The following is a 15136-nucleotide window of genomic DNA, read 5'->3' on the forward strand; positions in this document are numbered from 1 at the left end:
GCTGTGATCCATTTCTGTCATAAAAATGATGTCAGGTTCAAATAAACTCTGATTATCTATCAAATATAATTCATCTCGATCAAATCAAAGCCACAGAAGAGTTGTAATAATTATTTTTAGAATTAAAAAAAACAGGTCTAAGTGGTTTTAAATTATTTTGAGAGATTCTATAAATTCATCTGAGCTTTATGATCGATCCCGTGTTCGGTAAATATTTTTTTCTTCTTCTTTGATGAAAGTTTGGCGCAGAAAATGAAATTTGAAGTCCAGTTTCAATAGAAGCGTCTGCAAATCAATTAGTATCATTACTTCTTTATTCATTCCGTTCTTCTCCATCTAATAAACTTTATAAGTTTATTTGCTAATGTAAGTGTATTTGTACAAAAGACAAACAAACAAACAATCAGACATGAGCAGTCCGTGTTCTGTCCCGGCCCGGACAGACAGTCTGTGTGAGGCTGTCTGGGCCTATATTAAATACCTCCTTTACTTCTGTAAAATGTCTTTAAATGGTCTTTTTGGGGGTCAGGGGGAGAAAAAAGTCCTGCAATGTGGTTCCGATGCAGCTACTCACATCACGTGTTTAACCAGGTTTCTGGTCATCGTCTTTTCTCGTCTTATTTCGTGTTTTATCGCGGATGCGGTGTGCCGGGCATGGGGTTAGACAGGGGGTTTAATGCCGGTTGCCCCCCCGGCCCAAGGCCATGAATGAGCACCCTCGGGACCAGAGGTCTCTGGAGGCTTGGATGCGGCGCTGAAGGAGTCCGGTACATACTGCTGTACATGGCTGCGGCCGCCGCGGCCGCCGTCGTGCTGTCCACGGTGCCCAGCAGGCTCGGGTGGTAGAAATACGGCGACGGGAACATTCTCTGTAAGGCCGAGTAGTTTCCTGCTTCAGCCAGGAGCTCCAACCCGACCGCCGTTTGCCTCTTCCACTTCGTCCTGGAAATCAGATCAAAATACAGCAGATGAATTATTGAATCACGGAGCTCTGCTAATTCCCCAAACGCCCCCTTAATTGGTATGCAGAGGCCTAATTACTGAAGGCACCAATTTATGACCAAGGTTTAATTAGAGAGAAGAAGAAATATCAAGAAAGTAATCGGATGATATCAAGGCTGAAATCACTATAAATATGATAATAATATGAAGTGTAATATTTAAAATAAACTTTGATGTTCAGCAGTGAAATGTGACAGCTACCGGATGTAGAGAAGTGAAAAAGTGACAAGGCGTTTTTAAATTTTCAGCAAACAGGAAAAATTGTGAATGAACAGGAAGTAATGCCAGAAATAAATCTGCGTGACATTTCTACAAAATAAATCTCTCTTTGATTCTATAAATATGATGTCAACAATAAGTTTCATGAAGCAAAAAGTTGAACAGAAAACTAAAAGTATTTTCTCTCTTACAAACTCCATGTTGACGTGAGACAGGACTTTTATTTTGGATTTATCACAATGTCAGCTTCCAACGAGTTCACTCAATAAAACAAAATAAAATATGATATAAATGATATTTAGTTTTGTTCCCTCAGAATAGAAATACAGAAAAACACCGGGCCTTCTTCCGTCAAACGTGAGAAGGATTGAAATCAGACTTTTGTTTTGGCCTCTGCAGATTACACATGAAATGTCAGAACATGTGAGGTGCGACAGGCTGGACAAAATAAGTCAGCAACTTTCAATAAAATATCAAATGTTCCATGTATAGAAAGAAAATAATAAGTTCATTCAGGGACTGTCTGACAATGTTAGCATCATTTTTAAAAGTGTCGGTTGGATTTCTGCTCTAATAATAATACTAATAATAATAATAACAGGAGCAGAAAAATGCTTCTGTCTGTTGTGTCTGTGTGTGAGTGTTGTGTCTGTGGTTCTCATGAGGATGTGTGTGTGTGTGTGTGTGTGTGTGTGTGTGTGTGTGTGTGTGTGTGTGTGTGTGTGTGTGTGTGTTTTCTTACCGTCTGTTTTGGTACCAGGTCTTGACTTGTGTGTCTGTCAGGTTGAGAGCCGCGGCCAGGTCCATGCGGTCCTGCACGCTGAGGTATTTTTGTCGCTCGAAGCTCCTCTCCAGCTGGTTGAGCTGGTGGTCGGTAAAGGCTGTCCGTGCTTTGCGAGGCTTTTTCGTGCGCATCGGTGGACTGTCTCTGCTACTGGAGATCTCCCGGTCACCTTCCTCTTTAGTGCCTGAACACAGAGCGAGGGAGGCGGAGGAGTCACGTTAGTGCTTCAACAGAAAGGCCTGGCTGTGAGTTTATTCTCTATTCCTCTTTTAAGAAGAGGAATGAGCACGTGGAAGAGCGGCACACAAACTTTCAATGACTGTGACGCGCGTGGGCCAAAAACAATAAAAAGACATTTGTGTTTATTTGTCACCCGAAGTTTTTATTCTTTCCTTTCCTTCTTTCAAACGAGAAATCAATATGTCAATCCATCTCTATTTGTAGCTGCTTTCGGTGCTCCATGATCCCCCCTCCAGGAACAACAATAATCTCTCTAATTGACCCACTAGGGAGGCCCGCGTGCACCGGGGAGAATCACTGGGCTTACATCTGTTTTCACATCTATTAGACTAATAACGGAGGAGCTGAACTAAGACAAAGACTTCCGCCGTCCAAAACATTATTATTATTATTATTATTATTATTATTATTATTATTTTTATTATTGCAGAGGTTTGTTTTCTCTGTGTTTGGATTTGTAGCCTGTAATAAATCACCTCAGCTGGTTTTATTTGCACTAAATGCATCATTTAAATCAGCCTCCCTACATGGAGACGCTTCAGAGTTCCGGTGCTCTTACCGTTACATTTCATTTCACTCTGAATGTCGTCTCTTTTGTCCAACTTGCTTCTGTTTTCATCTTGTTCCAACTTGGGCCTGAAGCCGTCCGGAGCCGTGGCACTTTCTGGTTTTGGCGTGTGATGCGGTGAGGATACACTGGTGCTGTAAGGTGCGCAGGCTGCCAGCGGTTTACTGTCTCCTAAAATGTCTTTGATTAAAAACGAGGAGGTGGCAGTCCTCGGGGCGCAGCCGGCCCCGGCGTGCTGCTGCTGCTGAGGCGACAGCGGCAAACTCTGCGGCTGGTTGTGGTGATGGTGGTGATGCTGAAGGCTGTCCTGGACCCGATGCGGATCGGCGGAGTGCTCCATGGTGACCGAGATGGGGGATGAGGGGGCTGTTCCCACAGTGTCTATCTCCGAGCATGGTGACGGGGTTGCCTGGCTCCTGAAATCCGCTGTCCTGCTGTCGCCGAGCCGAAAATCTCCGTTCATTAGCACGGGGTTACCAGAGTTAGAAGCGCCGGATAAAATAGTGTCTATCCCAAAACTCGACCCGCTGGATGCTTCCATATTAAACAAGGAGAGCTGAAGCCTTCATAACAACAGATACTTCTTCTCCTCAGGTCAAATCAGAAGAAAAAAGTCGGGCTTAGAAAAAAGGAAGAAACATTCAAAAAGAGAAGAGTTGCTGAATAAACCCAGGAGAGAAACCAAATCCACGCTCACGAGCTGCTCAGCTGCTCCAAGATGTTACATTCAGGGAAAATGCGGAAAAGCAAAGTGTGGGTCTGCGTAGTCCACGTCGCTTTTTGTGTTTGGATATTGAACTTTGTGTTAAAAGTTGAGGCGTATAGAGAGATATACATAGGGCTGACTCCTCGACATCAGGCTCCCCCTTTTTGCTGCTAATCGCTCCAGTGTTGCTCTACAATGACTTCCTATACTGACGTCACGGCCCACGGCGAGGGGGAATTAATATTTTCTCCTTTATAATAAACACTCGACGCCTTTTCTCTCTCTCTCCACACACACTCCCCCACCTCTCCTCCACCCCACACACATACACCTTCCCGCTCTGCCATTGGCTTATATCCTGACCGGCTCCGGCACCTCACCAATCAGGGAGTTGTTTCTTTATCTAGACGGTTCAAGCCAACCATTGAATTGAGTTTAATTCTAGAATAGCTCTTTAAAAAAAAAAAAAGAAAGAAAGAAAACATGCATGTGCTTTGAGGCCATGCTGTAAACATTTTATATGAAATATCAGAGCTGAGGCAGAAGGCAGGAAGTGCAAAGTTTTTTGATTTTGTTTTGTTTAAAAAAAAAAAAACTAAAACTAAATTGAAGTTGAACAAAAAATATATATTTATTTCACAGATTGAATGTTATTGCCTCTCTCTGGAATATTTCTCCATCTTCTCAACTTGTCACATCATATAAACCGTGTAACACTTTCACACGTTGCACTGCTGCCACATGTTAAATGAGTCCAATTTCAAAGCTGATTTTGAACACAAAAAAATATTCAAAATATAACTAATAAAGAGCTGTGAGGATAAGGCCGCGGTGCGGCTCCGGTGTCATCTTCATCTTTCTGCACAAACCCTCCGAGCCGCGAGGTCGGCATATTGAGGGGCTGCAGGAGGAGTGCTGGTGACTGTCATGACAGCGCATCTTGTTAATAACCATGTCATCCTAATTAGTAAAGTAATTATGAGGTGCTAATGAGCGTTCAAAGGTAGTAGAAATTCAGCACTTTCTTTCCTCCTCCGTCGTGGATTTGAAGGATTTGGAGGAAAATGTGCGGGTGCGCGTTGGAGCAGCTGACAAAGTGTCTGCAGAGAGGCTGCGGGTCTGCACGAGGATGATGTCTGTTCATGGGAACTGCCACTTCTCTCTGAATCCAGGCTTGAGCTCCACTTTTTTTTTTTTTTTCAGTGGCGGACGTGAAAATTTTTTCCACTTGGATTTTTGTTTTCTCCACAGCCTCGCGCAGTGCGCGCGCGGGCTGTGAGGACGGAACAAGGAGCCATCAGCTGATTATTATTGTTTTTTATTTTTATTTTTATTTTCTCCCCCAGCAGCTTGATGATGACTATGCTGCTGATGACTTGATGTGAGGCGGGTGAAGATTTGACGCTGTCCGGACCTGCAGGTTTGTCCTGATTTAATTGTTCGCTTCTCTAAAAATAAAATTATGCAGACTTAATTGATATATTTATTTATTGTATATGTATTTATTTTTATCTATTGTTCTTTGAATGTAACAGCGGAAAGAAATGTATTTTAAGTTTTTGGGGGTAAAAACTCTCTCATCCTATTACAAAAAAATATGTTTTTTTTTTTCATTTAACTTTAACTTTAATCTAATAACTTTTTCTCTGCAGAAAATGAAAAAAATGTACCTTGTATGAATAACTCAAACTGTAAAACAGCACTCTAATTAACTGCTTGATTTAGATTATTTACATATGATGAAACGTTTCATTCATTCAAGTATTTGTGAAAATTAAATAAGAAATGTTCAAATAAAAATTGAAGGTAGATATAAATTGAAATAAATAAATAATAAGCCTTGTATCAGGTCACATAGAATAAAATAATGCATGAGTATATTTGAGTTAAACGTCCTTCCATGTTGCAGTGAATGCTCCGCTTGTATTTGTCTCCGTGTTTGTGCAGACAGCCAGCCTCCTGTCAGAGTGTGTGATGCACACACAGTCTGAGCACAAGGTGGCGACAAAGCGAGGCCACGGCGCGCAGGACTGAAGTTCAGGAGCAAACCGAGGCCTCGGCTGCCCTTTAACGGGCCACACACTTCACGTTTCACTCAGAGCTCTGATGTGAAGTTAAAGATAATTAGCAGGCAGCCTGATATTAATGAAGCATCTAAAAACAAAGTGACAGGCGGGACAGGAAGGACAGCACGGAACAGATAAATGAAAAGCAGACATCACCGTGCGCACACACAGGTTAGAATGTGAGTGTGGACATTGTTCAGTCCGGATCAAAGACATGTTTAAACACGTCAGTCAGTGCACGAGCTGCTCATCAACTGCAAACAGGACCAATCAATGCTGTTATTGGCTTTAAGGCGCCGCAGGAGCAAATTGAATTCTACCAGTTAGAGGTGGTCTTATTGGCCTCAGCTGATGCTCGATGATGGGACGCTGGAATAGTGGCTGGCACCATATTGATTCTCTGGCGGCTTTGCGTGTAAGCTGTCACTTCACCGCTGGCGACCTTTAGGTTGCACAGTTGCAGCGTTTACAAAGAGACAGCCCCGCATTTAGACTGTCAATCAGTGCGGGGCGATGTGCGGGAGCGGCCGGACACGAGCAAGTTTAAACAAAGACACGAGAGAGCTCACAAGTTTCTCACAGAAACGTCATAAAATAGTTCCCGTGGAAGTCTCATGTTTTTTAATTAGGCTGAGATCAACGTCATGAAGAGCAGGATCCAATCAGCATCCGCGAGGGAGCGAACGAATGATTTTTGTTTTCTTCGAGTTATTAACATCCATTTCAAATCTATTTTAAATACCATATTTTAAAATGAAAATGAATTCAACCGTTTCATACGATTGATTTAAGAATGTCAGGGTCACATGACCATTTAAACAGGAAATAGCAACTATAACTCACACTACTCTCAGCCTATATATTTTCTGATTTTATCATAATTCAAAAATTCAAATCATCAAGTTACATTTAAAAAATAAAGAAAACTTAGTTTGTCTATTACAGTTATTAAAGAAAATGATAGCAGTCACTTGATCTAATATAGACCCATTATTTGAGTGATTAAACACGCGTTGATTACTACAGATACACACTTGTTGAAATGTTCAAATACTTTAAGAACATTTTTATAAAAAAATCTAACAGAGGTTTTGAATTAACTACAGGTACATACAGTTTAAAAAAATAAACTCTTTATGGGAACCTTTCAAACAGAAACAGCTGGTCCAGTTCTGGACTGACTAATTGCACTCTCATTGTTGTGTGCAGGGTGCGGTCTAATGTCTGACTGACCGTCCCGTCACAGTGCTACTGTCCTTGACAGATGGTCAGGGAGTTAGACTGATTGAAAAGCTGCAAAAGCACAAGCTGTCTGACGGTATGCACAGAGTCAGATCAGAGCGACCATCAACCTGGATCACCCTCATGTCTCCTCTGTTTGGTGATCAGTGTCTAATTAATAAAAAAAAATAGGTCACTTCATGAATGCTGAATTATCCTAACCCTAAAATCCACAATCCTAAAAATCAAATCCTTTAAAATCCTAAAACGTTAGACTTTCCTCTAGGAGGAAAAATGAAAATGAACCTCTGTAAAAACAAAATCTTCCCAGACTTCAAGACCGTTTTAACACCTGAGCACACCAAGGTCTCGTGTGTTTTCAAGTATCTGGCTCCAGCAAATATCACACACTTAATCTTTTTTTTGTGTGTTTGTGTCATTCCCGAGAGGTCACGCCACAAAGCCAAGAGAAACGCATGGCTTTAGAGGAGGACTGCTGGAAACAGGAGAGGTAACTGGGCGGGTACAGCACTTCCGAAATCTCTAATGAGCATCAAGACCAGAGAGGATAAAAAAACAGCTTCATCTGTCAAACACGATTTGTTAGTCCAAAGAATCACAATTAATATTCAGAAATCTGATGATGTGTCTGCATGTACTGTAGAGAAGCGCGCAGTGAACATGTCCTGAAATAAAATTCAGTCAAAGCATCTTCACATTTTTATTATTGACATCACATTAAAAAGATGTTTTTTAGCTGTTTACACTTAATATGTTTAATTTCTATAATTGTAGAGCAGCCCCCAAACCATTCATTCATCCAAATAAAATTTAAATTAGCGCATATTTTGTAATGACAGAAAACTTACATGTATATATTATACATCCATTTCATGTTCTTTTTATTCCTGTCATAACTGCCTGCACAGTGCTGTAATCTGTTGGCTTTGGATGTGATTGGTGCAACTTGAATTTGACTTGCTGACCACTTTGTGAGTGATGTTGGTGCAACACCAACATCAGGGCAACAGTTTGCTCAACTCACACCTCAGACCATGTTGGATGAGAATAAATATGTAATCAGAATTTTACATCAAAAATAAGTGAAGTGGTGTTAGATAGATAGATAGATAGATAGATAGATAGATAGATAGATAGATAGATAGATAGATAGATAGATAGATAGATAGATAGATAGATAGATAGATAGATGTACATACACAATGTGTATACCGTCCACCTCAGAAGGATATTACCTTGAATATTTTTCACAGCACGTTGACTTGTAAAGTTCAACAATGATTATTCATTAAGACAGTTCGGGTAACACTTTAACCCTCATTCAGCATTAATTAGAAGTGATAAAACACTATAATGTATCTGTAATCAGATCCAAGGAAGTAAAGTGTTTATTTATGTAATCATCAAACTTTGTCTTTTTCACACGTTTATGAGCAATAACTGCTGAACAAACAGCTAGAGCTGTACACTCATTACAAAGCTATTACAATCTGTACTCATGGACAGATATTGGCTGGTTTCAAACTGTTACTTTGACAAAAATAAATAATAAAATTAAGAACTGTACTCTCTCACTTGATTTCTCACGTGACATCCATTGCACGTCTGTCCGTCCTGGGAGAGGGATCCCTCCTCTGTGGCTCTTCCTGAGGTTTCTTCCACATTTTTTCCCTGTTAAAGGTTTTTTGTGTCACTCGAACCGAGGGTCTAAGGACAGAGGGTCACTCCCTGTACAGATTGTAAAGCCCTCCGAGGCAACATGTGTTTTGTGACTTTGGGCTATACAAATAAAATTTGATTGATTGATTGATTGACTTGATTTGTCTGGGAATTAAGGCCACATCTAATGGCCTTAATCATTTTTAGATGGAGCTGCTCAGTTGTCATGGCGATGGCAGAAGCATTCGTAAATAAAGCAATCACAGAAAGTAAATACAAAGTAATAAATACAGAAAATAAAGTGATAGAATGTATAATTAGTATAATAAGTTCATAGACATATTTGATTGGATTCATGTCAGTCTTATCATGCTTCATAAATGTTACAACTGTTGACAATCACATTAATAAGCCTTAAGGATGACTTTAGAATTGCTGATAGAGTGTAGTTATATAGTGTGTTATAAACCAGATATGAAGTGTTCATGTCCTGCTTATAAATGCTGATGCAGTTTATAATAATTATGATTTAACTTGACCTGGATATTGGACAGCAATTTGCATATGTAAATCCAGTTTAGTGAAGTCAACAACACATTAATAGTTTTTAGATCATTATTAAAGTGAGTGTGTTGAGTTTTGTATATGTATGTGTGTGTGTGTGTGTGTGTGTGTGTGTGTGTGTGTGTGTGTTCACAAATTACTCTCTTAGTGATCATTTTTCATTTCCGTATGATGGAAAAAGATGACGCGATGATCAGAATCAAATTTCAGTGCGACATTACATGGCAGGAGCTTTGGAATGAAAGGTTGCAGCGTGAGAGTGATCTGACATTTGGGATGTATTGTATGTATTACATATTGTATGTTATTCCAACTTCTGAACGTCATTTCCACTCATGCACTAATGAAACATTGGACATTCAAGTTCAATTTGAAGTGCATGTTAGTATTGTTTTGTGCTATACAATTCAAACGTAATAAAACAGGAGCAGAGTGAAGTCTGCTTTTATTCACAGACGGTTAGTATTTATATTTTCAGGCTGCTACAATAATCAAACAAAAAAATCTGCATTATGTGTACGTGTATTTTCCTTTAATGCTATTTGCTGCCACTACAAATATTCAAGGAAGCAGCGTCACTGCAAAGGATTCTGTTTTTGCTCCTCCTGTGTGAGGTACATGATCAGAAATACTCAGGGAGTGGAGAACACATTGATTTGAGTGTGTTCCAAACGCAGACTGGCCCTGACAAGGTTGTTATAACAGTCGGAGGGGTCTATACAATCACTTAATTACCAAAGCTGTCAGTCAAAGAAGGTCGCTGCTGGCTCCATCCATGGCTGCGAGCGGCGTTCCACTAGCAGCCTCCCTGAGTGATTGATCCATGCTGATGGCATCGCAAAAATAATTACAACTCCTCCTCTCCTGATGTGTGATTCCATACCACATTCACGCTTCACGAAAGGTAATCGGGGGGATCAGGAGGGGTCAGTGCCATTTCCTATTACCTGAAGTCCAAGCAAAAGGGTAAAACAATGCAAACAGAGCGAGGCGAGGAGAAAAGACGGAGGAGGGGAGGTGTGCGAGGAGGGGTGAGGCCGACGGACATTAGGAATGGCCGCTGAGAGCTTATGTGCACTTCAAAACTGTGCTGTGTAATTTCTCCTTTCCTTTCTCGCTCCCCAGAGCACAGCAACAGCAGCACATACCGTAACAGATTGATGGTGTCCAACATGAGCTAAAGAAAATTCAAAACAATCACAGGGTCATTAAGTTGATTGGCATCACAATTGTCAAGCTGTTGGAGGCTACATGAGGAGGAGGAGGGCGTAGCTCATTCACAAGAGTCTGCTTTCATCTGAGAGCAACGTTCAGCGACTGAAATTGTCTCCAGTAGCTGTACGGGCGTTCCCACAACATATAGTCTGTCCTGGAAGAAAAACTTTGCATTGACACCCCACAACAATCCAAACATAATCACAAAGCCCTGAAAGTCTTCACTAAACATGAAATTCTGCCCCCCTGAAGCATGTTCCAGTCAGATTTAAGCATGAAATGCACCCAAGTCCTAATGCAGTTTGGATTTTTTTCTCATTCTGAGAAACATGCCTGCACATTAGTCACTCAACCTCCAGCTAAAACTTCATTAACCCTCATAATTATGTTCATCATCAATATTTCTGTTCTTCCTATGATGAATTATTTGTTTTAGCACCCTTTGGTAATATGTCATCTACCTTTTCCCTCATAGATATTTAGTGTGTTGAGTATCAGTGACTCCATGGCAACTGACAGGCAAAAGGAGCCCAAATCACAAGTGGAATCCGCCATATGGTTTCAGATGCACTTTGTGCAGGCATTCATATTCATAGTGAAAGCATTAACCATCATTAGCCATCTCCCTGGTCTTGACACAGAAGTGCAGCATAAGGAGGACTGTCAGAGACGTGGTGCTTTTGTGCCACGCATTACCCATCCTTCATTTCCTGACAGCACGCTCACTCCTTCACCGCGTGGAGAACCACGCCGAAAACACAAACAAAACAATGTAAATCGCGAATCAAGCGAGTAAACAATGTACATATGGTGTCTGCACCTGAAGGGACCGTCCCATTCTCCTTGTGCTACTGCGAGCAAGCAAAGTGGAGGCATGATGTCACTAATGAACCCTGCAAAATACGGCGCTGAATAATGAAACACAACACTGCATTTTGCAACAGAAAGAATAAAAGGTGAAACCATCAGCAAGCAAGGGAGGAAAGAGTGAAAGAAAGCAAGCAATGATTAAATGATCAAAAGCTGGCAGAGCGAGTCTCTGTGTCACTGCAAGGCACACTCATCTACCCACAAGTGAAAGTTAGGTTTCAAGCACAGTGTAATTATAGCTGGGGATGTCAGTTTGACATTAATGCAGCCAGCAGAAATTCCCTAATTGGCCTCAGAGGAGAAAGTGAACCAGAAAATATATTAACATTTTAAAAAAGCATATTTTGCCTAATCCTTTCACTTTCCAACAATATTTGAAGACCAAAATGCCCCAGGCATGAGAATTTAAATGAGCAATTTTGTTTTTGAAGGAAACGGCCAATGAGACAGAAAATAGACTAAAGGGAAATCATTAGTGTATGAGAGATCCTGACAGGCTCGCCTTGCTGACTGGCTGGCCTGTCACTAGGAGTCTGTGTTCTTCAGCTCCACGCTATGAGCTAAGCTGATAACATGAAAAGACCCATAAACGTGCAGCCAGAAGTCAAAGCCTATTATCTAGAAATTCAAATGCGGGGGTAAGGATGAGAAGAAAAAAAACTGGGAGGGGGAGGCCTAGCTCTCTGTCTCCTGTAGGGGAAAACTGGCCAGATCGAGAGATCTTGTAATAGGCCCTGTTATCCGACACAAACGTGTGGCAGCAGCGCTGCCAGAAAATATTGCAACAAATCATAACATCACTCAAAAAAGGGGGAAGATAAAAGCAGAAAGAACACGGATGGCAACAAACTGCTAAAAGTTAGGAAGAGATGCGATGTCACATGTGCCCGGGCTGATGTGATATGACCGTATCAGAGAAACACAGCTAAGTGCAGTCAGGAGACGTTAGCCCAGTCCCCCGGTGATGAAGCAGCTGAGGCAAGCATCGCCCCTGGCGTGGGACTGCAGGGCAAACTGCTCAGGCTGGAGAGCCTTGCCCTTTTGAAACAAAACAGAGAGGAATGGCCAGGGGAAGCTAGCCGGCCTCAGCAAAAGGGGCCAGGTTTATTTCCTCCAGCAATAAAGAGAAACAAAGAATGATTGAGAAGACAGAGGAAAGTGAGAACAACAACAGATCTCTGAGCTCGCGTCTCTTTTTGTGCGACAACAAAGGGCATATGATATTCCAGCCTCCTTTACAGCTGGCTGGTCAGAGGTTTCTTCTGGCACCTCAGCATCCCTCGCTTTATTCTGCTCACAATCATACAAGGACGGCTTGCCAAGGTATAAGGATTTGATTTTTTTTTCTATTAGGCTGTTACCCTGAACACAGCAATTTAATCAGGCCCTTTGATAAACATTTGACACAAAGCAGTGGGCTTCTGTCTCTGCTGCCTACAGCCCAGGGCAAGAGATTGAGACTGACGAATTTTCATCCACAATTTTCTCTATTTTAACTCCACCTGTCAAATAGTATGCCAGTCAGTGTGACACAAAGATGGGGGAAATCAAAGCCTCTCTCATCTTAAAGGAACACAGATCTGCACAGGGGCTGAAAGTTTAGCGGGGATTACAACGGCACACAGACAATGAACCCATGCAGATCAGGCACCAAAACTTCACTTTCCTCCATATATTATAAATGAACATAAACAGTGACATAACATTAATCACCAATCAGCAGCCAGCTCATACTGTATTCACAAGAAGCACACATGAAGATGGAAGCACAATCATCTCCTTGAGCAAAACGTCAAAAACATGCCAAACCCCTCCCTGCAGGAGACGCTCCTATCAGCGCGAATCCTCACAGTTCTCAACAGTCATTTGCAACAAACATCTAACTAGAGGAAACTACAAACTACAAACCATTTGACCCTGAAGCACAGAGTATGGAGCAGCCCTTTCTCACCCAATGGAAGCAGGCTCAGGTCACCAGGGTCAACACCTTCTTTACTGAGCCTACAGCAGGATGGAAGCCTTAGACTCGTGCAAACATCAGGGGACTTAACATGGCCTGAGAGCTTTGTAGACCTGCAGCAACCCTCCCCTGAGACTGCGGAGGAAATGTGAGCTACAAGAACGCTACACAAGCAGCAGATTTAAATGCAAAATGTGATTATCTATTCATTAACTCCCATAATTGAGGTGAACGGCATTAGTTACTAGACTGTCATAGAAGCTGCACTTATTTGCCCCTCTGGTAGCAGTCTGCAGTAAAACACAGAGAAGCAAAACATAACACATACAGCATTCCAGAGGCATCAATGCTGAGAATAAATGATATGACCTCTGGCTATCGTATGGCCTTCAAATCTAAATCCCTACCTGACCAGAAAGAATCATCCTCCTTTATTCATTCGTCCTGCATACCAAATATATTCTGCACTGAATCACATCTCCATGAATCTTTTGATTCCTTTCAATCAGTTTCAAGGACTGTAAACAATGGGGCTGTGAATATGATAGGGGAGGAAATCTACCTCAGCTCAATTAAGGAGCTGCCCTGCAGCCTCCTGCGGCCCTGAGAGATAGGAGCTATAATTAGAAGAGGGCAGTTAACTTGCAGACATTATTGATGATCCGCTCCTGACACCTCCCTCATGTTAGCATTAGCATTTTCCCTGAGCTGGGGCTCATGTCAAGAGAGGCTGGTCTCTCAGAGTCCATGTCAGCAGGGGGGCTATATATGAGCTACACAGCGAGGCCATATTATGGCTGCAGAAAAGGAGAGAGAGGAAGAGCAAGAGAGACCCGGGCTCTACTTCAGGCCCCTCTTGGTGCTCGTCCACCTGATGGGAACATGGAGACTTGGCTGTTCTCCCCCTCATCAATACAGCAGGGCTCTTTGTCAGTAATTTGCAATAAGTGTCCACGCCACATCTTAAGGGACCTGGAAATCATTACTGGCTGAGGCCCTACTCTGCTACTAATTGGATGCGTTGGGCCTTATCAACTGAGGATTTTCCGAGACCTTTGACAGATACCAATTCGAAAATCATTGTTCAGTTGTCAATTTAAGAGACCGTTAAAAGAGCTTATTTTAATTTTAATTGGAACTTCCTCCTGCCTTCACAGTGTGCTGCGAGGATTAAAAATGAGCTCAGGGCATGTGTATGTATGTGTGTGTGTGTCCGTACTCCCTCAGAAGAAGAGGGAAACCATGCAGGTCAAATTGACGGGTAACAGTTCTGACCGGCGTACGAAATGAAGACAGGACGCGTATACATTTAGTTTACAAGAATCCCCCAGCTTTCCTGGGACTTCATCATCAACATCAAATAAGTCGGAATCTGAGCTGCAAAGCTCCCAATTAAGCAAAAACCGCATCCGCTTAAGATGTTTGTTGGGCGAGTGTGCTGGGACCATCATCGATCACACCCAGTAAACTGACCGGCTGATAGTGCTGCCCTAACATATTTATGTGCTGCACTCTCTCAATGACCCTGAACTGAAACACTCTCTTGGCTTTAATAAGGCCTGGGAAGGCTCAGCCCCGACTATTTATGCAGCTGTGCAGGGGGAATGGCTGCGAATGCTGGCAGATGCGGCAAAAACCTAATATGCGTAAACGGGCGTAGGGCTCCAATGAGCCGCTGACGGTGACATGGCCACCCAGGAGCAGAGGACACAGGGCTGAGGGCGAGGGGACGAGGCTTGGCAATGAAAGGGAACTGAATTGTTTTGACACTGCTGATAATTCAAGACACCAGTGATCTCTTCTTAAGCCTTGGCGTCTTGCTTTGAGTGACGCCAAATATCAACCCGACACACTACCAATGTGAAATGGCTAAATGTAGCACAATTCAAACAGAGTTTCTATGAAAGCATGTAATGTTTGACAAAAAAAATAGCAAACCGTGTTTTGTTTTTTGGGTTTTTTTTTTTTTAAGCAAATAGAGCTGTCATTTGATAATAAACCTGGCATTAATGTTAATTCTACCATCCAGTATTTGCAGTAT

At 42.0% G+C, this 15136-nt stretch overlaps 1 protein-coding gene across 1 annotated transcript; it reads right to left on the bottom strand.

The window, feature by feature from the left end:
* Positions 1–294: 294 nt before the first annotated feature.
* barhl2 (BarH-like homeobox 2) lies at positions 295–3807 on the bottom strand. Its single transcript, XM_010734344.3, has 3 exons — positions 2805–3807; positions 1964–2189; positions 295–942 (listed from the first exon to the last, which is right to left on the bottom strand). The coding sequence occupies exons 1-3, from the start codon at positions 3352–3354 to the stop codon at positions 630–632; spliced, it is 1089 nt and encodes a 362-aa protein (XP_010732646.2). The 5' UTR covers positions 3355–3807; the 3' UTR covers positions 295–629.
* Between the last annotated feature and the right edge of the window lie 11329 nt (positions 3808–15136).

Source organism: Larimichthys crocea, chromosome XVII (assembly GCF_000972845.2).
Source record: "Larimichthys crocea isolate SSNF chromosome XVII, L_crocea_2.0, whole genome shotgun sequence".
Classification (NCBI taxonomy): Eukaryota; Metazoa; Chordata; class Actinopteri; family Sciaenidae; genus Larimichthys; species Larimichthys crocea.